The sequence below is a fragment of the Citrus sinensis genome, chromosome 4 (genome assembly GCF_022201045.2).
Source record: "Citrus sinensis cultivar Valencia sweet orange chromosome 4, DVS_A1.0, whole genome shotgun sequence".
Lineage (NCBI taxonomy): Eukaryota > Viridiplantae > Streptophyta > Magnoliopsida > Sapindales > Rutaceae > Citrus > Citrus sinensis.
In genome coordinates, this window is record NC_068559.1 from 9,323,712 (window position 1) to 9,347,259 (window position 23,548).

Below are 23,548 nucleotides of genomic sequence, written 5' to 3' on the forward strand. Positions count from 1 at the left end.
TAAAAAAAATTATTAGAGTTTAGAGTTGTGGCAATTGAAAAATATAATAAAAAAATTAAGATTCTAAAATTTATATGTATTTTAAATGGTTAATCGTAATTTATTAGTTTGCAATTATAAATTAAATTTGGGGTAGTTTAAGAAATAAAATTAAAAAAAGTGTTATAAAAATTTTAAAAGAGTGTTATAAAAATATCGTAATTAATGTATCAATTAGATTTGGTACATGATATTTTCAATTATGATAATGTTGCTCAAATTTATACTTTACCTTACATAATTGATACCAATCCCACCATATACAATAAATTACGGAAGCTAAAATTAGTAGTCATGAATGGTATTAGTTTGATAATCATAATCAATCCAGTAGAATAAAGCTAATTGATTTTTTTTGGTCATTAAAACTAAATTAGCATGGAGCCATCAACTTACTTTTTATATTATTTTTTGTTGATGTGACATTTAGCACAAAAAGAAAAGGAAAAATGAACAAATAATTGAATCTAATGTAAGCATTTTTTGTTGATGAATGATGATCATCACAACAAAGGTTATAAATTAAGAAGATTCCAAAGATGCAACACAGAAAAGCTGTCCATTTCCATTTCAATTCATAATGGCGTACGTCGGTTTACAACGTAGGCAAAAGCACTAAACAAAATTGGAAAATGAAAGATAACAGATTTGACTGCCTCGTGGTGGTTGGGGGGACATTTATTTTTGGAGAATTTATTATTATCTGTTGTCTTAAAAAAAAAAATCTAAATTAATAAGTTTATTTTAAGCATATCTCAGAAATCTATGCCTACTCGAGGAGGAGAAGCGAAGTTTTCATTTTATTTAATTACAAAAATACTTTTATTGAAACACACACACACAGACATATATATAGATACAGATGTATAAAAATTTTATATTAATTAATTAGAGTATGACTAAAAAATTCTTTAAATAGACTAAAAAATTCTTTAAATAAAAATAATTTTATATTATTTAAATTTTTTCTCTACCAAAATAATAATAATAATTATAACACTTCTCTGTTTTCAAGAATAATGAGATAAAAATAATATAATATTAAACTAAAAGTTTTAAAAGACTTTTTAAATGAAAGTTTTCAAATAAGATAGTGTTTTTCTCTTAAAAAAGTTTTTATAACTCTTTAAATAAATAGTAAAATTTCATTTAAAGAACATTTGGTGATGCTCTTATACCACTTGTTCAACTATCGTCAAATTCTTGCCGGAGTTTATTCCACTTCCAACTTTAAACTCTTGTCTTTTCATATCTCTTTGCTAGAGTTTAATTGAGATTAAAGAGCAATTACAAATTTTGAAGGAAAAGAGATAATTTTATATTTTATTATTTTCATTAATTTAGATTTATATATTATAGGAATAGCAAAGATTCAATTTTAAGTACTACAAAATTTAATTAGAAAATTTTTTGGGTAGCCTTTGAATTATGATTATGAATTATTATGCTGATGTTATATGTTTGGTAACTTAATTTAAACTATATTAACGTTTTGTTGTGATATTTTGAAGGATAAAGCTCATTACATCTCCTATTAGATGTATATCTAATTTCTTATTAATAAAGTTATCTCATACCAAAGAAAAACATTGAATTAAGAAAAATTAAAAAAAAAATCTTTTAGCATACCCAAAAAAATGTGCCTGCTTGGCTGCTATAAAAGAGAGACGCAATCCAAAAATCTATGAAGTATAGCTCAAAAATCTACACCTACTAAAGTGAGATGTCTATTTCAATATTTTTACATATGTGTATATATATATATATATATAAATTTTTTTTTTTTTAATGAAACTCTACTCTCATTAATATTGAAGGAGAGACAAGACATTCATCCCTGCATCAAAAAATATACTTTCATTAATATTGAGGTATATTTTTAAGAATAAAATCCTCTTCTTATCTGAGCTTTACTGAACTTTTAAAGATTTTCTTTCATGTGTCTTTTAATAATAATATATGAGTAAAATTTAACTTCTTTTATTTTATTTATTTATTAACAACTAATCAACAATTGTGTTATTTACTCAGAACACAATCAGATCAGGAGAGAATTATAACCCATATTTTTATTTATATGCATCTCGTCTGTATTTATGATATATTTATGAAAGGGCACTTGAAGTTGGACCTCGTGGGAGCTCGGACTGCCGCACTCTACAAGACCACAACATTGAATGAGCTAAATTTGATGCCTGACAGTTCACATGGCACTTAAAACATACAATTTTTAACGTATCTCTGGAAGGCGTCCATTTCATAGGAATTCACATAACTGCAAATCACTCAAAACAAGGAAATGACATGAAAGCATTACATTAAAATTTCAGAGTAGTTAGTTGCTCTAAAGTTGTTGATCTCTCTCTCACTTTTTTTTTTTTTGGCATTTATGAATATTCTATCAGAAACAGTTTATAAGCTCCAGATGCGTGTTCAGTCAGAGTCATGTCTCCTTCTCTTTTCCTTGTCTCTTCTGTGTTTCCTCCTGTCTTCAAAATCACGAGAATGACGCTTCTCGCGTCTTTCATTCTTCTCATGCTTCTTCTCCTCACGCCTCCTTTTCTTTTGACTGCTTTCATCCTCTGATTCCTCTTTTTCGATGTTCTGAGGTGGAGGGCTGGCAACAGCAGGCTTCTCCTTCTCTGTTGAAACCTCCTCTGGACCGGATTGAAGTGTTCTAGGATCTTCCCATGGACGAGATGCCGCTCCTCTGCATAATTAAATACAAAATAAATATTTTAAGCAGACAAGAGCAGAAAGAAAGAAGAAAACCTAGATAGGGAAAGACAACTAAGTAGGTTGCTGCTAAGCTAGAAAACTATCAAACAAATAACAGGGAAGATGATTGGGGTTTTTAAAAGAGGGAAACCAAATTATTTGTTCCAGTCAATTCAATCACTTTTAACTGCTAACATAAGCACACATGCAAACAACAAAGAGTGCAAAGTAGACTGTTGATGAAATCTAAAATCTATTTCCATGGAACCTATAGACAGTTGAAAGAAAGAGGACATTTATGCCTCATTACAGTCATAGGCAAACAAAATCATGTTCACGCGTCTTTCCACAGACAAAGTACAGAAATATTGGACTAAATGCAATCAGCAGAAAATTTATCAATCAGCAGGTCCCTAGACAACTCTCTTTATAGGCATTACTACAACTCACTGTAGAAGCACAGAAAATTTATCAGACACCCATCCAAGACTTTCAAGGACAGATTATGAAGCCAGTAAGCCCTTCCGCAATCATACCTGAAGCCAAATTCAGCCAGAACTTGGTGTAATAAAAAACAAGGAGACTAGATTTTTAAGGACGGCCATAACTCAAGTAATTCACCATCCCACATTTCAGTTCAGCATGATATAGAGCATTGACCCATAGATCCCAGACAGAACTACTTCTGATACCATATGGTTTCAAATTCAGGTTTGGATCTTTGGTAACTTTACTGTTTGTCCTTAATTTTAAACAAAAAAACACAAATGTTTCAACAAAGCTACTTTAGTATTTACCTATTACAGGTGTTACACTTCCATTGGAACAGTCTCAGACTTATGAGGAAGAGACCAAGATTCACTAACATCTAACCAAGGGCCAGGCTATCAGGTGCCAAGAAGTAGCCCATTTCAAATTCCATGTATTCATTGACATATATAAGGCGAGAGAATCAAACTATCACAACTGGAATATGTATGACTACTCATCTTCACATTGACATTAATTTTAAATATTCCGACTCAATTTTTATTTTATGAATAGTTATAGTTTCTTCATCACATATTCACATTTTCTAGTTTAAATTCTTGATACCGATCTTCCTTATCATTTTTTCAGAAATTACATCATTTAACAAATGTATTTGACTATTATTCAGCATTTAGATGTGAAATATGTAGAGATAAACTATAAACGTATTAACCAGATATGGTACAGATATATTAACATATCTTTTAGGATCAAATGGTAAAAACTTTTATTGCCAACATATTATGAAGAAACAAAATTCTGACGGTATCATCTCATCCGATAAAAACTTCAACTGCAAGACATTCATTTAACATGTATACTATCATATGACCTAAAGACCCTTTTTTCTTTTGGGTTGGGCACTAACAAAAGACCCACATTAAAATGACTTAAAATACTACATATCAAATTTTCGGTTTTTCTAAAATTATTTTTATTTAAAACAATACAATAAAACCATTATCATGATTCGAAATTTCCCCACTGGGCAATGTATCCAGCACCTCCACAAAACTAATACTGAAAAGAGTAGTTACAGAAGTACCTTTATTTTTCTTAAATTAAGCAAAACAATTTAAAATGCTATACAGTTTTTGCTACCAAACATAAAAAAATTGCAAATCTTATAATACTTCACTTGTTATGGTAATTCTGGAAAGTAACACCTGATTGGTTAATGTGTATGATTAGTATTATGTATTAGCTAGTACAGACTTCTTTAAGCACATCTACCATTAAAGGAATACCAGAACACCTTTTTTATTTCCTACGCGAGCATTTGTATGCACCAATTCTTGGCACCAAGTATTGGATTTAGATTATAATATAGAAGGTTGTACTTTTTTGGTTAAACTTGTGGTGGACCTCTCGTTACAGCTTTCAAACAATAAAAACAGAGTACAACTGTGTGCTCATGTTTAATTTTCAGAGTTGCCGTATCCAAAATTTTGTCCATGCTGGCACATAAAACTTGAGCTTGTGGATGGTTACAGATTGCAAGAATTTATATAGCATAAATAGGGTCTTTATATGTATAATGCTTATTTCTATTCAACCTAGTTCTCAAATTCTGTTGCATAAAGGTTGTGTTTGAACTCATAAACCTTGCCTCGGAAGTTACATATCGCAGGATTTTATGGAGCATAAATATGGTTTATATATGCATAACGTTTGTTGTATATCAACTAAGGTTATCAGCAACATATAGGCTGTGTCTGAAGTCATAAACTCAGAACTCAACAACCCACCACTTGCTTCGAGCCCCTTAACCAATCTCAGGTGATACAAACCCAAACAGAGACACAATAATAATATTGCTTGTAGGTTAACATGGCCTATTGTTTCAAATCACTAGTCATGAATCAATGGTTGTTAAATTCCATTTTAACCAAGGCTGTTGGTTCTTAACCACCCCCACCCACATATCAAGGCCACAAATACATCCATAGAAGAAATAATGGCAGCACTAATTCATTATGATATCAAACATTTAGTTATGTACCTTGAGAAACCAAGTCCATGAACCCATGCTGCATCAGCATGCCCTGCACCCATGTCCTCTGCAGTAGAACTTCGCTTCACAAGTTCTTGAAAATCATGCTTATCAAGTCGATTTCCTTGAGGTCGACTAGACCGCTTGGGTGCTAAGCCAAGAGCTTCCCTCATGGCCTGCTCCTCCTCTTCCTTAATTCTTTTTATTTCTTCTTTCAAGGCGTCATCTGAACCCTTAGAATTGTTTTCCCTGGTATACCAATGTAGATCTTTTCCTGTTGAAAATGAAGAAAGAAACAATTGAGACACTCCCCTAGACCATGTGCGATTAAGAAAACGTTTACAAAGTTTGCTAGCCAAAATGCTGACATAAGAAAGTTTTAAGAGACGATGGGCTTGGACTAAAACTACAAACAATAAGCAAAAGCAAGGGAGGGAGAAGCTAAAAGGATCATATCACACTCCATTTAGCGAAACAAATGCATTATCAATCATTTTGAAAGCCCAATACCTAACAACAAAAGGTGCTCATAAATAGCTAGTGATCATACTTGCAAGGAAACGACATCTGTAATTTGATATATAATGCCAAAATAGAAAATAAAGGGATCACAATACCATACCTTTTTGCCATCTTCCAACAGGGGCCTTGATGCTATGACCTAGATAGTTCTCACGATGTTTATCAACCTTCACATCGTCCCAACTAAATTCTGCACATAACAATTTTGCATACATTTATTAGTGTCCAGAAACCAACATAAAAGATGCAGGAAGGAAGAAAACTAAAATCATGAACAAAGCTAACAACAAAAAAGTATCAATTGCCCATTAAGCCCCAGTTTTTTTTTTTTTTGAGAAACATACTTAAATTAAAAAAAAAATTTCGAGAAAATAGCATGTGCTAAAAACAAAACCCTAGAATCAGAAGGAGAAAGCTTACGATCTCGACCACCGCGAACACCGCCCCTGGTTGGATGATACATTTTCGAGCGAGCGATCTGAATTGAACGATCTGAATTCTTTTCAAATTGAACGAATGATTGTTCTGTTGAAAATGATCCTGATTCTCACGACTACTCCTAGTTATTATTTATTTATATTTCTGAAATTTTGTTTTTTCGTTTTAGATTTTGTTGAATATATATATATTAGAGATTGTATTTTTTATCTGGTAGAATATTAAATTTTTTTATTTTATTAATATCCTCATTTTGATGTCTTAATTAGAATATATTATATTTTTCTAATATGAAAGCTCTCATTTTTTTATGTGGATGCATTTAAATAATTAATTCTCTTAAACTGCACAGTTTAAAAATATATTTATATTAAAAAAAAAATTTATGCATTTAAGAATGATATATATATATATGTGTGTGTGTTAGTTATTAGATTAGGATTATGTATTTTATTAAAATCTAAAAAGATCATTAAACTATATGATTTAATAATTATGTACAATATCATTATATTGTTAAATCATGTGATTTAATAGCTTTTAAAAAACTCACACAAATAACCATAGAATTTAAAAATTTTACATAAATAATCCCTTAAAGCTATTTCTATCATAATTAACCAAACATGATTTTTTTGGATCAAGTTACCCTCCTCATTTGCACAATCAAAAACTCTTCCTTACTGAACCAAAATGATTTTCTCTCTTGAAATATCAACGACAACAACAACATTGACGCAAGATGGCGAACGACAACAACAACTAAGGCGATGACAAAATTTGATGATAAACTTAAATCTGCCAAATCCACTCGAATCCAAAACTAATCCAATAAATTGAAAACAAGCCAAACCTTAGGTGAGCTAACTTCATCATCTTTTAATGATTTGAATGAGTGTGAATGGATTGTAGATGATTATAAGTTGTTAGAGGATTATAATGAAAAGAAATTTTATTAAAATGATTAGTTACAACTATTCCACATTAAATGTTTGATAAAATGCCTACTAAATTTTGTTTGTGCTTAATTTTTGTGCATGAAGGTGGGACAAGGTGTTTGCTATGTTGTGTTGTGTTGTATTTGGCTATTTAATCAAATGCGATCAGTTGTGACAGGTTGCTTATCGCACCAAATCCTATCACACCAATTTGGTGCAACAATGCGACAATTATTTTCAGAAGTTTTTTTTTTCCAAATGGTTTTTACTTGTTATAAATATAATATAACAATTTAATAGTGTAATTTGTAACATATACATGGTGAAATCCAAAATAGCAAAGTATAATACACCCAAACCAAGGAAGGAGCTAGGTATAATAAAGGTAACTTATTAAGAGTAACGTTGCTCTTAGAACGCTATTTAGTGGTATCACCTCTTCTCCAACATTTGCTAACGTAATATCGTTGTCATCAAGTAGTAGAGTGGAGAGTAATGTTGCTGCAACGACATCATTTGTGATAGCACATCTTTTTGAATATAAGAGAGAGAGAGACATTTACTCTAAAAGAAGTTTGAGTTTCTACCATCACAAGATATTGGTTCAGAACTCGATGAGATGTACTAACAAATATAGGGATGCACCTATAGTTGACCACATCAAAGCCCAAATATAATACAACTTTGACCATTTAGTCATTAAATATGTCCATAGATAGTGAACATGCATGATAGATGGAATAACTAGACCTCAAAGATATCTTCATCGCAGTACTATATTCATTAGGATTTATTTTTAAAATCTCGTACACTCTTGCAAAAAACTAATTAAATATATAATCTTTCCAAACAAAGAAAGCTATATTCTTGCTACTCATTCACTTCATAAGCCATCTGTCAACATGTCCCATGAACCATCAGAACGCATTTAAAGCACGATTGAATCTATTAAGCCTGATTTTTTTTTAAATATATAATTACACTCTACAAAATGTGATGTTGTGAATATACAACACATTTTATGTGACTGTCATACATACTGTGATTATATGTGACAAACAAATTTATGAGTGATAGGCAGGGGGATATACGTTTGTCACATATAAGTAGTATTATATTATGTGCGACAAACACCTATTGTACTGCTTGTCATACATAAATTTGTATGTTGCACCAAATCTGGGTTTTGTTTGTAACTTGAACTTTTAACATTTAATAAAGTTTTTTTTTTAATTTTTCAAGTCAAACTAAGTGCTTTAAAAAATTACATTATTTTATGAATGAAAATAACAATATTTACAATAAAAGCTACATCAATTTTGAACCTAAACCCTAAACTTAATACATTAAAAGCTCATATATATAAGAACATACAATAACCTTAAGAAGCTTTCTAATTGATGATTATATCTCCAGTTATGCAATATTATATTTATTTGATGAGGTTTTGTTATTTGTTGAGACTATTAAGAGTGTTGAGGCGCTGAGATTTAATGAATTGGTAAGAGTTGTATTAGTTTGGTAATTTATTGAAAGTGATGAAGACTATTTGGTCTAAAAAACTAATATTTCTAATACATACACACAATGATGAGAATGTCACTAAAATATAAAAAAAAATCAATATATATATATAAATTGGATTTTTTTTATCTATTAGTATATTAAAATCTTTTTTTTTTACTAGCATCTTTACTTTAACATTAGAGAATGATTATATAAATGTATGTATGTGTGTGTGTGTGTGTGTGTGTGTGTGTGTGTGTGTATTGTCCTTCTCTTATACGAACGCCCTTACTTTTCTTATGCAGACATGTTATTAACAAAGTTAGTATTCAATTCACTATTTAACCATCAATTAACTATAAAACCTTATACCTTAGGACCAATTTGTTAATATCATAGTTTTTAAAATAATTACTATTAGCTATACTATAGAAATAATTAGTTGTGAAGAAAAATCAGTTAAATGTTTGGTAAAGTTACTTGTAAAGGTGCTGTGAGTTTTAATATCAATTATATATATTTGTAAAAGATAAAATCTTACAATTAAACTAATATGAGAATTTAAATAATTGAATTAGATATAATATTAAATAAAATTTATTTACACATTTATAAACTATAAAATATTTTTAATTTTGTATATATAATAATAGATAACTAAAATAAAAATTTTATATTATAAATTTTATTTATTATTTTATTATCTCAATGTCCTCATTGAGGTCAAGCTCTTGGAGTCTTTTGTTCATTCTGCAAAACTTTGCAGTATAACCTTTCATGCCACATTATCCTATTTCCTTCTGGTATCAGAGCCAAGGGGAGGATAGTGTAAAACAGTTTATAGTTCTGTTTTTAAAGACTTGTGTTTTATTTTGAAGTTTTGTTGTGTAGTGAATCCTTACTGGTAGTAAGTCCCGCCATAGGATAAGGTCATCCGTTTAGGGCTGTAAAACCATATCTGTAGCCATCCTGACAAAACCATAGATAGACCATAGGTTTTTACTCATGGACCCTATGCACTGTAGATCATCATCCTTTTCTAGCTCTTCTTTCGGGAAGACTAGTGCTTCAAAGCATGTTGTGAGTTCAGAAGAATTCTTTATTGAGAACTTTGATAAAGCAATTGATTGTTGGGAACTTCCAAAAATTTCTAAAAAAAAGATTTACAAAACAAAAAAGCTTGATTTTTTAAAGAATGATTATATTATAAAGACTGAAGAACGTGACATAACTCTTTCAAATCCATTTGAAACAATTCACTTGTTTTCTGAGCATTCTTTAAAGAAATTAAAAGAAAAGAATTTCAATTATGTTCACATCGATCTTATTCAAGTCGGAATAAAACCCTTAACCAAAGAAGGCTTGGATACTTCTATCCTTGCTGTCCTAAGAGATGGGCGATTCATCTCTTTTAATGATTCTTTGCTAAGTAGCATTGAATCCAGTCTTTGTAAAGGTCCAATTTCATTTGATTGTTATCCAAACATAACAATTTCACTTAAAGATAAAAATATTTTGAAAAGCATGATTCTACAAATCAAAACTCATAATTATAATATGATTGAGGGATCCATCCCAGTTGCCTTAATTTTTAAAATCTCGTATAAGGCAATGATCACTGCATTCAGTACACAACATAAATTCCAGTCAAAAAGAGATGAGACTCTTCTCTTGCAGACTGATTTGTCTAGAGCCAACACAGTCATCCCAAAGCCTATTCAATGGAAAGATGTTCATCTTCCAGAAGAATGGATTCTTGAAGGAGCCGCTCCACCAGCGATTCCAAAACAACTTGAGCCTAATACAGAGTTGCAAAATGTGACTCAATATTCCGATGGAAAAGTCAAATTGTCATTCAGAAGATCCACCTCATCCAGATTTTCTGATAGAACATCGTGCTCAAGCATTCCTTCATTAGAAAGGAAATTTACAAAAGTCCCTTCCGTTATAAATCTTCCTCTTCAAAGTCAACCCAGGTTTTCAACTTCAGATATACCTAGCACTTCTATACGATCTGTTGACTATGCCACTAGTGTTCCTCACCCTATTTACACTAGTAGTCAACATGAACAAAAACAGGAAGAGAAGGAACCTTCTCCTCCAACTTCCCCTACATTTTCTGCCATTACAGAAAATGTAATTAATGTCATTAAAAAGGAATTTGAATTGGATAAAGCTTTTCTGCATAAAGATTTTTATTCTGATTTAAACAAAGAAAAAAGACTTTGGTTTTTCAAACACTTTTTAAATCAAAGGAAAGAAATCCAACAAACCTATTATGAATTTGTGAATCTTCATCAAGTTCATATATTGTTTTTTGATTGGTTCGAAATATATTTTTCTAATAACAACATCTCTTACCCCTTCAAAGAGTCAAACCCTATTACTATTAGGAAAAAGACCACTGAATGGAAACTCTCCGAAAGTAATAGAACTGTAGATTCTGAGCATCCACTCCTCCGAAGTGTAACCGTTGACCACGGCGAACCTCCTATAGAAATTAGGGCTTCACCTTACAAAATCCCTAAGCCTAATGATACTGATAGTAATTTAAGTAGTATTATTCAACAGAATAATTTCTGTAATACTAACTTAAATACTATAGGAAAACAGTTGACTAGGATAGAAAACCAATTCCAACAATCAACCATATCTGTTTCTCCTAGTCCAAAGCCTATTCCTTTAAAGTCAGATTTTGATAAAAAGCTTAAGGAACCTATTTTCAAACCCTTTCAGGTTTCGAAAACTAGCCAAAAACTTGCCAATGAATCAAAATCGGATTTTACCAAAGCCATCAGAGAACAATTAGATAGGATAGAAGCTGCTTCTTCCTCATCTAGCAAAGTTCAGATAGCCCCTGATACTCCTCAATCTAGCAAGATTGGAGTATTAGAGAAAGATGACCAAACTTCTATTGCCTCTTCTGACTTAGAAGCCTTTACCGAAGAACCTGTTTCAAAAGCCAATAAAATCCATTGGGAACTTGCTATCCCTACTTCCAAATCTCCACCTGATTTGACTATAGACAACAGGCCTAGTGCATTAAATCAAACTCGATATAATGCATCCTCTGTCTATGAGTGGAATATAGATGGAATGTCTGAATACAACATTCTAGGTGTATTGCAGCAAATGACCATGGCAGCCAATGCCTATAAAACCCAATCAGGAACTTCTGACAAGGCCATTGCAGAAATCCTAATTGCAGGTTTTACTGGTCAACTTAAAGGATGGTGGGATCATCTTCTCACTAAATTGCAGTAATTAGACATCTTAAATGCCATCCAAACCGATGAGAATGGCGCTCCCATTCTTGACGAATTCAATAACCCAATTCAGGATGCTGTTGTCACCCTGATATTGACCATTTCCCTTCATTTCATAGGTGACCCTTCTCACCTTAGGGACAAAAACGCCGAGTTACTACACAACTTAAGGTGTAGAAAACTCAGTGATTTCCAAGAATACAAAACCACTTTCTTTACTAGACTCTTCCTTAGGGATGATGCAAATCATGTAACTTGGAAGAAAAAATTCCTTGCAGGTTTACCCACCCTATTGGGAGAAAAGGTTAGGAATTCCATCAAAGCTCTTTATGACAATCGTATTCCTTATGACGAGCTCACTTATGGTGAACTAGTCAGTTTTGTCAATAAAGAAGGTTTAAAGATCTGTCAAGATTTGAAATTACAGAAACGTCTGAAGGAGGAGCTTAAGAGATCTAAGCAAGAGTTAGGCAGTTTCTGTAAGCAATTCAACTATGTCCCCTTTAAAGCTTCTACTTCCAAAACTTGTAATGGTAAGTGTTCTTCGAAACCGTATAAGAAACATTACAAGTCTAAGAGCCATAGGAAAACCTTTCATGATTTTAGGAAACTTCCTTATAAGAAACCTTCAAGGCCTTATAAGAAACATAGTTTTTCTAAAAAGAAAGAGTTTAAAGCCAAACCTAAAACCCCATTCAATTTCAAAGATGCTACATGTTTTAAATGTGGCATGAAAGGTCATACTGCAAAGTTTTGCAGAATGAACAAAAGACTCCAAGAGCTTGACCTCAATGAGGACATCCTTTCCAAAATAGCCCCCCTCCTTATAGAGTCTTCAGACTCTGAGTCTTCCATGACGGGAGATAGTGACCCCCTCCAATTAGATGAGTTATTTGGTTCAGACACCTCTGCATCTAGCAACAGCGATTCAGATTCAGATTCCTATTTAAAGAAAATCAATGTTTTGACTAAAGACCAAGAGATTTTTCTTGAACTTGTAAAGCATATTTCTGATCCAAATCTTCAAAAGGATTATCTTGATAAACTTTTGAAAACTATGGATTCCGACAAAGCCGGAACCTCTGCTGAGATTTCTAAAGTTCCAATTATCAAAAAGAATTCGTATGATCTTACTCAAATTTTGGATAAAAAGAAAATAAAAAAGATGGTTCCTAATATCCAGGATCTTCAGAAAGAGATAAAAGAAATTAAATGTGAAATCAGAGATTTAAAAGAAAAACAAAAAAGTGATTCTGAGACTATCCAACTTCTTTTACAAAAACATTTGTAGGATAATTCAGATAATGAATCTAATCCTGATAATGGTGATGAAATAAAAGTAGAAAACATTGAGTCAGTACCCAATGATTTCCTATTTGTTTTAAAACAAATCACCACAAGAAAGTATTTGATTAAAGTCACTTTAATCAAATATTTTATTATTTATTTTAAGTATAAAATTATGATTCTCAAAATAAGATTTTATTTTATTTTTTGAAATACTCAAAATAAGATTTTAAAAACTGTAAGATGGGGTGATTTTTCCAAATGTTCCGAACCGGGCCAATTATTCTAAACCCGAACCGGCCCGTCCCGATTCCAACCGCACAGCGTTTTGCAAAGAGGATTCTCGGAGGTCAAACGGCTCACTAGTGGCTGTATACAAGGGAGTGAGGGAGATAGAGAGAGAAAGACCGAGTTTATTCGACTTGAGCATCAGCAAAATCATATGGCAATGAGATCCGCGCTGTGCCGACTTAAGGTGACTCGTTCGATGGAGTCAACTCGGGGAGCTACTCGTTACTTCAGCGACGACAAAGGCCGTGTCTTGAGCGAGGAGGAACGCGCTGCCGAGAACGTTTATATTCAGGTTAATTTATCACTAATCATTCGTTACGTTGACTTTCCCTTTAGCTCCTTCTGTGAAATTGTTGAAGAAGAGAAGTTATCAAATCATTTCTCTGCAATTTTATGGACTTCGATTTGATTAAATTTATTCATTTATTTATCATTGCTATTATTAAGGGGTTAAAGAAAAATTTCTAGCGATAAAGAAGATGATTATAGCAAAAATAACGGAAAGATTGAATTTGGAAAAATGATTTTTGGGCCCCAAGAACTTAAAATGCGAATAAAATAGTTGGAAGAGGTTTTTTGAAGAAAGCTTCTACAATAAATTTTGAAAAAGGACCAAATTTATTAATGGATCAACAGCCCTTTTCTGCTTGTTATAATGGATTGGCTAAACTTGTTAAAGTCACATGGACATGAGAATAAGTAAGATGCCTATGCTTTTGCAGGCTAGTGGATAGACTAAGTTGATGCGTGAGATCACTTTCTTTGAGCTGAGTAGCTCCTGTTGTGGATTTGCTTTGATGATTTTGAATTTCAATTCTCTGTCTGCAGAAAATGGAGAGGGAGAGGTTGGAGAAACAGAGGAAGAAAGCTGAGAAAGAAAAGCTGCAGAAAGAGAAAGAAGGTGCTGAGAAGGTATGTACCTTTCTTTTCACTTCCAATGCATTGCCATGTGATCTTGTTATTAAAGTAGTATGTATAGTTATGATCGGTTGAATGTGAAAATGTATAGTTATGATTGGTTGAACGAGTAAGGAAGTAAATTTAGACAGCCTTATGGCATTTTAATCATCTGAACAGTCCTCTTGTGACTTTAAAACTTCTGCTGCCATGGTCGCAAAGATTTTGGGGCTTAATTGCTAGGTGGAATCTATTCAGTTCTGCTACGAGGTCTCATTCATTTCTAAGATTTCTATTCGAAGTGGCATCAAGCATTGTACATAATTTACTCTTATCTGTTTTAACATCTGTGGGAGGTCATTGGTTTGGATACACAACCTAATACTAAAAGCATGGGATTATGCTAGCTGTGAAGTTGGTGGTTCAATATATAGCATTTAATGGAATAGGGAATGCTTAATACTCAGTCCCTTACACATAGTCTTATACTATTTTCTGTTGTTTTCCTTTCGATTCTGTGGAGATTTCAGTTGTTGTTTACATAGATATTTTTTCTTTTTGCAGAAAACTGAAGAGCCACATAAGGGTTGAATTTGACTTGTGCAATGTCATGACACTTGGCTGTATAATGATGATAAATAAATGTATGGCTTCTAGTGAGATAGTCTTTGTATAGAATGGTGGTCCGTGGTTTTCTCATGAGAAGTCATAGACATGGCCGTTGGTTTCTTGTGTGCAGTTCTGAAAACTTTTAAGGAGTTGTTTTCCGAACTTTATAATGTTCTTCATGAATATTTTATCTCTGCTTTTGTGGGTGTCATGACGTTTTTACTGTTGCCAATGTAGTTATGCAACTGGTTTATGATTTTCTTGCAAGAAATTGGTTGAAATTTCAGATTTTGATTTTTATTCCCCAATAAGTAGGATCTCTATGCCATCTCCTTTTATATTTTGGTATAATTCTGTATCTTCTACCCTCTGCCGGAGCATTATAAATAGAATTGCTATTTTTGCTCCGAGACAAAGTCTAACTTCTTCTCCTATTTAACTATTCATCTTTTGGTCTGTTGTTTGGCAATTTACATGTTGTAAAAGACAGAAGAGATCACTGTGGTGCCATACCTATTTCAGAATTACAAATCTTTTTACCTGTCACCCAATTGGTTTTGTTGGTGCCCGCAAATGCCATGTCCTTTGCTTTACTTATAAACTCATTTTGTCATTGCTTTCCTTTGGATGAAGGGATTAGGAAGAACAAATTAAAGGGTGACGAAAGCAAATTATTATTATTGTTTATATTAACTGCATTTTAATTCTATTTTCAAGAGATACCGTAGTTGGTGCTTCTTTTAAGTGGAGTAAGCGGTTTAGCAATCATCACTTTGTTAGTTTTGGATGAGGATTATGTTTAATTTGTGTTTGTGCATAGATAGGATCTAGGTAGAGGATAAGTGGGTTAAGTTCTTTTAAGAAGTCCTTTATTTGCACAGTATGATGAATAACAGCAATCACTGCTACTTTATTACAAACATAATCTGTAAAAACAATATCTAGATGTTGACGAAATGAATACAGCTGAGAATATCATCCCTTGGAAACTAGGAAATGCAGCACTAATGAGAAGTGATGCATGCTAGTGAAGTTCTTACTAGAATTAATCTATGCCTTCGCTGCCAAACCTGCCTTGATCTTCTGAATTGTAGTGACATCAGTTTTAAAAGCTTTGGCAAGTATGTTTTCATCAATGCCAGTAGCAAAAACAGTTGTAGGAACAGACACGGTTCCTGCACTAGCACTACCAAAGGCAGAAATGGCAGCTGCAGGTTGATTGGCTTTGGAATTGTATTGGTAATGCACCAATCCTTTCGGGAATACAAACATGTCCCCAATCTGCAGAGTTTGTGTGTAGAGTTTATTTGTTGTGTCAATGAATCCAACCTCGAGAATTCCACTGACAACAAAAAGGAGTTCGGCTGAACGTGGGTGAGTATGAGGAGGGTTGATTGCTCCGGCAGGGAATTGAAGGATGGCGGTTGAAACGCTCTGCCCATTGAGAGCTGGAAACTCTGCCATGCTGGCTTTTGATACTCTAAAGATTGGTGGGTCGTCTCCTTCAATTATGCTGCGCATTCCAGTGAAGGTGAAGAAATTCCCATCAATGGCGTCGTTTGAAGAATTGGCAGGGATTACAAAGTCTGTGAGGATGTCCGGATCACTTGCTGTGACGACTGTAATTATCAGGAGGAAAATGAGGGACTTGAAGATGTTTGTTGAGGCCATGGTTAGTAACAGAGGAGTGTTAAGAACTTGAATTTGGAAAGAGTTTTGCAAAAACAAATTGACAAGGCCAAGTAATTTATAGGGCAGTGTTGTTGAACTTTGTTTATTTAAGCCGGCAGTGGCTGTAATTGATTAGAAGGACTACTACACAGCTAATAACATATTGAAGACAAATATTGAGAGCTTATTTGTTGGTCCTTTCAACCAAATCATTGTTTCTGCCGTATTGTTTAACAGCATAAAAGCACACAATGTTACACTGAGCAATTTCATTGTACTCATAAATTTGTGTACAAAATTAACATTTTTGCTCGTCCTTATACCACCATTTATGTGGCAGAATTGTAACATTAACAAATAGAGTTTTATTTTTATTTTATTGTTCTTGTGGTAAGATGTTTGATACACAAGGTTAAGAAGAGAGTTGATTTACTGTTTATACGTAATTAATACATTTATCTATTTCAAAAAGTATAAATCAAAATTTTAAATATGACATTAACAAATTGTTAATCACAAATTTATTTGTTATTCTTTTTTTGGGGAAACTCAATGACATAGGCAGGATTTAAATTTGAAATAAAATATATGGCCGTTACATTAATTCTAACTCATTAATTAGGAGTCTGATTAAAACACAATCACTTGATATAATCGTCCAAATTTGTTAAGTTAAATAAATTTTTGTAATCCACACTCTTTTTCTAAAACAAGTTAGATAATTGAGATGGGATGAACCTTGTAGCGTTGGACTTAGGTTCAGTTTAGCTTTGGCAAAAAACTTGGGCCAATTCAGGTTAGCTCCGCGAGCTTAGGTCTCGTCCTTCAAGCCTATAAGGATTTAAGAAAAAAAGTCCGAACTCAGCCCAATCTTTTTTTTGAAATATAAATTTACAAATCAAAATGATAAATTAAAATCTAAAAAATATTAGAAAAGAAAACTTTAATTCATAATTCATAAATCAATAACGACTCAAAAAATTTAAAATTATAATATTAAACCCTTTCTTAACCTTAATTAATTAAATGAGTAACTGAATTAGAGAATTCAATAATAAAAACTTTAAATCTGTAAACTATTATTTGCTTCATTTTTTATTTATTATTTTATTTTGAAACAGTCTCTTTTTTTAACTCGATGATCATTATCTCATATTGCAAGATTACAATAATTTATAAAAAATTAAAAAACTATGTGGAAGCCCAATCCCACCATTACATTTTCTCTAACATGGGCTTGGGTCCTAGGCTTGGAAAAGCCTGCCCATTCCATTAATTTACCATGTCTGCAAAGGACAGAAAGACTAATACAAGAGCGGTGATATTTAAACTCACAATTTATCTCAATAGTCCTCACTTCTAAATTATCTCTATTTATTTTCAAAACTACCCTTATTTTCAAAAGAGAAATTATCTGCCATATACCCTTAATTTTAAATGACACAGGTATCAAACTTGTTACAACACTTTTCACGTATATCACTCGTATATTCTAAGTTGACAAAATACTTCTACCGTCCACCAATCCGTTAACTACCGTTTGCAAGCGTTGATATCATAAGGGTAATCTAGTCTTTTAAGATAGAAGAAACTTTGATTAAAAAAACGACATGCCATCTTATTTACCTAGCAAACAATGACATGTCATCTTATTTACATAGTAAAACATGACATGTCATATGATATATATTGATAAAACTGACATGTCATCCCATTTATCGGATAATTGTTAATAATTGCTAAAAAAAAGCTACTTTACAAAAATCCAAGCTAGTACATCTCGAGGTCACGAAGAAGCTTTCACCTAGGGGTGTTCAGAATCCAATCCGATCCGCTCAATCTGTACCCGATCCATAAAAATCTAATCTGTGGATTGGATTGGATTGAAAATTTAAAAATCCGCAGTAGGTGGATTGGATATAGATTTACTTCTATAAATCCTCCGCGAATCCGTAAAAAAATAAAAAGAATATATATTTCTTTAATTAAAAAATAAAACTTGTAAATGTGCCGTTACTATTTATTAATAAATAAATAAGTTAAAATATAGTTACATTAACACTATCCATATCTTATCTGATAATAATATATAATAAACATGTTTAAATAATTGAATAATTAAATAAACAAATATAGCTTTCTAAAAAGTTTATTTTAGTTAATTTTTATAATTTTAGTTAATTTTCATGAATTGATTTAAACAAATGATATTTTTTCTTTTCACTGTGTTATATTATGAGACTTTGAATGTATTATTCTATCTTTCTTTAAACACTTAATTTATTTAAATATTATTTAATTTTGAATTTGATCGGTAATAAAATTACTTTTATATAAGATTTTTTTATTTAATTAGTTCCAGCATGAATAGAATTGAAAATTTTTAATCTACAAACCAATCCGTAAAATGGTGGATTGGATTTGGATTGAATTTGCCAATCTGTAGATTGAATAGAATTAAAAATTTACAATCTATAAAATCATGAATTGGATATGGATTGATGTCCAATCTGTAAAATCTGATCCGCGAATATTCCTAGTTTCACCTTGGAGTGTACTTTAGAAGAACAACTCTTCCGTGTTCAGTCTTCTCCTCTTCTTGTTGCTCACTCTCGTGTTATGTTGGCCTCCTAACACAATGGATGGCAATGACCAAGGCCCAATTGAAAATAATTGAGGGCTCGAAGTTGTTGAAATGAAAATTAAAATTTCAGCTAATGTGTTCTCTAAATTAATGATTTTCGGTTGGGCATCTAAATTAACAATTGTTGTTGTTGATGGACGATTTTCGGTTGGGCATCTAAATTAACAATTGTTGTTGTTGATGGACGATTTTCAGTTGGGCCTCGATCGCGCCCAACCATTAACTTTTATTCTCTCTAGGGAACATGTTAGTGGGTTTATCCCACCTCAAGTGAGGGTCCTTACCCTTAGTTAGGCTTGAATTCTAGACTTTGGAGTCTATATAGTTGTAGGTGCTGTCCATACACCATAGCTACCATCAATTCAAGTGAAAATTATGTGCTTACAATCACGAATGATCTTCTATTACGTAAAAATTGACTTGACGGTGATGTCATTACTATGATAATTATTACCAATCATTGAGTGATAAAGAAAAATACAACATTATTTAATTTTAGATTTTTCTATTTTACATGCATGTAAGATATATCCCTCTCACATAAATAGTGCGTGGGCCCCACACATACACTGTTCATGTGAGGGGAATGTATCTTACATATATGTAAGATAGGGATTGCCTTAACTTTAAGATATAAAAATTATATCTAATTAAATTAAAGAAAAAAAAAAGAAAAACGTTGTATCTAAACTCTGTACGCGTAGACAAATATAAATTTTTTGGTCCACCTATTGAGGTGACAAGTCTGTGGTACAAGTGAAGATGTTAACAACAATTGCTCGCAATCACAGTCCTAAAGTTAAAATATTGTAGTAAGATAGACAACGAGATTCGGTGAAGTACCATTTCTAGGGTTTCCATTCCTACAAATTTAACAGCATTCTGATCTTTCATAATCTATTGCAAGATTTTTCTTCTTTCAAATTATCCATTTCTGCCTTCTATTTTATCCAAACACAAACTTGAATAATGATGATCTAATTAAGGATTCTTACAGTCTTATTCATAGTATGTTTCAACTTATTTTAAAGTTCTATTGAATCATCATAATTTTAGTATGAATCCGAGGTTTCAAATCATTTATGGGTTATTAATAAGAATTTCTTTTATCAGTAATTAATAAAAAAAGTAAAGCTCCATGATTACGTATATCTGAAATTTAAAAAAAAAAAGAAGAAAAAGAAAACTTGTTTATTCATAATCCAATAACAATAATAATTCAAACCGTTAAGTTAACATGTGACTAATAACAAAGGATTCCTGTTATGATGGTCATGGTCACGCATGCGCCACTATTATGGGAAAAAAAAATATGTAGAGGCTGGGAAGTTCCTAGCCCACGAGCCCAAAGAAAACATTGAGGAAAAATGAAGGGCGAATTTAACTTACCAATTTAGGTTCGTATTATTATAAGTTTTATATTGTAACTTAATAAGTTTATGGTTTCTCCATTATAACTCTAGTGACCCTCTTAATATTACTGTTTTAATTTTATGGAGTTCTTTTTTAATGAGGATATCTTCACTTTGTTAAAATGAGTATACCATTAAAATACAAAAAAAATTGAGATTTTAATACATTCACACTTAATTTTTAAAGAACTATTCTAATTATATGTTCTATTCTACATGCCTCATGCTTATTTCTAAAATCATGATAACATAAAACATACATTCGTGAAATATACATAACGGTTCAGGCCTCCACAATCAATACCTCCATGCCTCTCATCCACAAGTCCATAACAAAAACGTAACATGTATGTTTTGGATTTGGGTAGACCGAACTAAAACAATAAAATAGTTAACAAGGGATATATGGGAGGTTGCCTTGGTATGTTTGAGGTGTTCTCTCACAAGATGGAGGAAGTTAACTTCGCGGATTGAGATTCTGTTGAAAAGGTGGAGAAGACAGGATGAAGATGAGATAAAGCCCATCGAACTTGAGCTGTTTGAGTCCTACAAAACAAAGACAAAGGTGACATTAGAGGTGGAGCCGACGGTAGCCGGTGACTACACTTCGACGCTCAAGTTAGATTTTAAGTGATAAGTGGCGACTTGGCAAGAGAAAGTGCTCTAAGGAAAAAGATGAACGTGTAGTTCTTTTTGGATCATTAGAAGTTGGTTACCGTTTGGGAGAAATCCTTGAGCTTTTGTGGAATGTGTTTGAGGATTGTTTTTATAATTTTGGGACATGTGGCGCACAATTAATGATATCCTCCCTCAAGTGAGGATATTTGTGTAATTTGTCTTGTGATCCCAAAATGGTGGCATTCATAGGCTTGGGAGGCAAGGAAACCTCCACCCACCCTTTTGCCTCCTATGTTGTGCATGTGGCAGCCCTTCCAACTTAAGATCCTGCTAATTTTTTAGGCACTTCAGATGGTAGCTGATGTAGCATTCTTCCATTGCCCGACCAAGGATCTTCATTTTTATTATCTCCTCATTCTTAGTCAAAAGTGGGTATTTTTAATTTCTCACATGATGGCATGCAATATTCATGTGCGGGCTCCAACCACTAAAATTTGACTTTTGATAATGCCCTTTAATATTGTGTATTTTACCAAAATTGCCTTTTTTTTCAAAGAACTTATCTCCCAATTTCCTGTGAGCTATCCTAATGTTCTATTCAAACGATGTAACTTTTCTCGATTGACCCCTTTTACCACCTATCACTGAGTTATTAGTCCACATTTGCACCTAAAATTTCCCGAAACACTCATATATATTTCTCATACATATCTAAATATAAACCAATCTATAAAAAATATACATATTTATATGTAAATATCTCTGTACATAAAGAGGAAGGATTAGTGGCCCCTTAAAAGCACAAAAAATTTTATATTATTTTTGAACCTTTGGATGAATATAATCTATCAAAGGTTTAGGATTACCCTCACAATTACTTTTATTTAATTCTTTGTTAAATAATTTATATGATTTCTCTCTCCTCACTTGTTTCTTTTCTCTCTCTCTCTCTCTCTCTATATACATGCATGCATCTTAAGTACTAAATTCTCCATCGGATTTTCAATCTTCTCTGCTTTTATTTTTCGTTTTTCCTTTTTGTTTCAATTCCTTGTCCTCTTTTTATTTGTTATTCTCTCTGTACTTGATCTGAATATCTCCCTTTAACTCTCAAAGATAATAAAAAAAAAATGAAGGATAAGCATAATATATAATCAGACACTGTTGAAAGAAACAATTCAACCAAAAGTCCTGTCAAAGTTGTACTCTGCGTCGCATAGATTTATATCAAAGTTGTATTTTTACTTTTAAACTATGTGCTCTTTCAAAACACTGAATCAGAATAATTATTTTTAGAAGCTTCATATTCTTTTCATTATTCTGCTTTGAAGATTTATATTCTCTCATGAAGAACAGAAATACTGCCGCCGGCCTCCACCCCTCCTTCTAGACATAATCTTGAATTTTTAATTATTTGAAATCAATTTTTTGAAAAATTTAATCACAAAATTATATTGAGTCAGAAAGTATACGTTTCCAGAAGGGAGAATTGAAAGAAGAAGATAGGTGGTGATTGATGAAGAAGTAAGTTTAAGGGTTAACGGGAGGAGAAATTTTAGAATTCCTCTCGTGTATTTTAAAATTTCTTTAACGGAAGGGATGTTTTAGACGAAATAGAAGGAGAAAATAGTTGAAAAGGGAGGACAGAGGAGTGGAAAAAGAAAATGCATAGAGAAGATTGAAAAAACTCGATGAATGCTCTCTTTTTTTATTTTTTTTTTAGTGCGTAAGTAATACTTAATTAGGACATAATTAATTAGAAAAGAAATTCATGCATATCGAGAAAAAAAGAGACAAGTGAGAGGAGACAGAACTTATATAAACTATTGATAAAAAAATTAAATAAATCATTCATGAGGTTAGGAGTAATGAAACACAGATATTTAGGAATCCAATAAGTCGTTAACTCCATCTAATCTTACCCCTTGATAGATTTATTCATCCGAAAGTTCAAAAACAATGTAAAATTTGTATAAAAAGAGGCCATATATTTAGAGAAGGTAAATGGGTCGGACAATGCGTGTTCATACAGCACGGCACGACACGGTATGAGTATGTTTTGGTGGGGTATGCGGCACAACGTGGCACATATGTGGGCTGGGTCAAGCTTAGAATTTTAGGTACGCGGGCCTTGAAAGCACGGCAAGATTAGATATTGACTAAAGCAC

At 32.2% G+C, this 23,548-nt stretch overlaps 3 protein-coding genes across 3 annotated transcripts; 1 reads left to right on the forward strand and 2 right to left on the reverse strand.

Annotated features, from left to right (window-relative positions):
• Positions 1 to 2,247: 2,247 nt before the first annotated feature.
• LOC102609681 (uncharacterized) lies at positions 2,248 to 6,408 on the reverse strand. The gene is made up of 4 exons (XM_006485121.4): positions 6,224 to 6,408; positions 5,904 to 5,993; positions 5,291 to 5,555; positions 2,248 to 2,749 (listed from the first exon to the last, which is right to left on the reverse strand). Exons 1-4 carry the CDS (start codon positions 6,264 to 6,266, stop codon positions 2,473 to 2,475), a joined length of 675 nt encoding a protein of 224 aa, XP_006485184.1. The 5' UTR covers positions 6,267 to 6,408; the 3' UTR covers positions 2,248 to 2,472.
• Positions 6,409 to 13,587: 7,179 nt separating this feature from the next.
• On the forward strand, positions 13,588 to 15,329 carry LOC102609120 (hypothetical protein). The gene is made up of 3 exons (XM_006485119.4): positions 13,588 to 13,821; positions 14,358 to 14,441; positions 14,991 to 15,329. The coding sequence occupies exons 1-3, from the start codon at positions 13,681 to 13,683 to the stop codon at positions 15,015 to 15,017; spliced, it is 252 nt and encodes an 83-aa protein (XP_006485182.1). The 5' UTR covers positions 13,588 to 13,680; the 3' UTR covers positions 15,018 to 15,329.
• A 756-nt stretch (positions 15,330 to 16,085) lies between these two features.
• LOC102609415 (putative germin-like protein 9-2) lies at positions 16,086 to 16,706 on the reverse strand. The gene has a single exon (XM_052440142.1). The coding sequence runs from the start codon at positions 16,704 to 16,706 to the stop codon at positions 16,086 to 16,088; it is 621 nt and encodes a 206-aa protein (XP_052296102.1).
• Positions 16,707 to 23,548: the final 6,842 nt, after the last annotated feature.

What these genes read in the sequence shown, in the direction of transcription:
- LOC102609681 (XM_006485121.4), bottom strand. Translation starts at nt 6,266, where the DNA reads ATGTATCATCCAACCAGGGGCGGTGTTCGCGGTGGTCGAGATC. An exon ending in TGTTCGCGGTGGTCGAGATC is followed by an intron (nt 5,994 to 6,223) that starts GTAAGCTTTCTC and finishes TGTTATGTGCAG; the next exon opens with AATTTAGTTGGGACGATGTG. An exon ending in CATGGACTTGGTTTCTCAAG is followed by an intron (nt 2,750 to 5,290) that starts GTACATAACTAA and finishes TTAATTATGCAG; the next exon opens with AGGAGCGGCATCTCGTCCAT.
- LOC102609120 (XM_006485119.4), top strand. Translation starts at nt 13,681, where the DNA reads ATGGCAATGAGATCCGCGCTGTGCCGACTTAAGGTGACTCGTTCGATG. An exon ending in CCGAGAACGTTTATATTCAG is followed by an intron (nt 13,822 to 14,357) that starts GTTAATTTATCA and finishes CTCTGTCTGCAG; the next exon opens with AAAATGGAGAGGGAGAGGTT. An exon ending in AGAAAGAAGGTGCTGAGAAG is followed by an intron (nt 14,442 to 14,990) that starts GTATGTACCTTT and finishes TTCTTTTTGCAG; the next exon opens with AAAACTGAAGAGCCACATAA.
- LOC102609415 (XM_052440142.1), bottom strand. Translation starts at nt 16,706, where the DNA reads ATGGCCTCAACAAACATCTTCAAGTCCCTCATTTTCCTCCTGATAATT.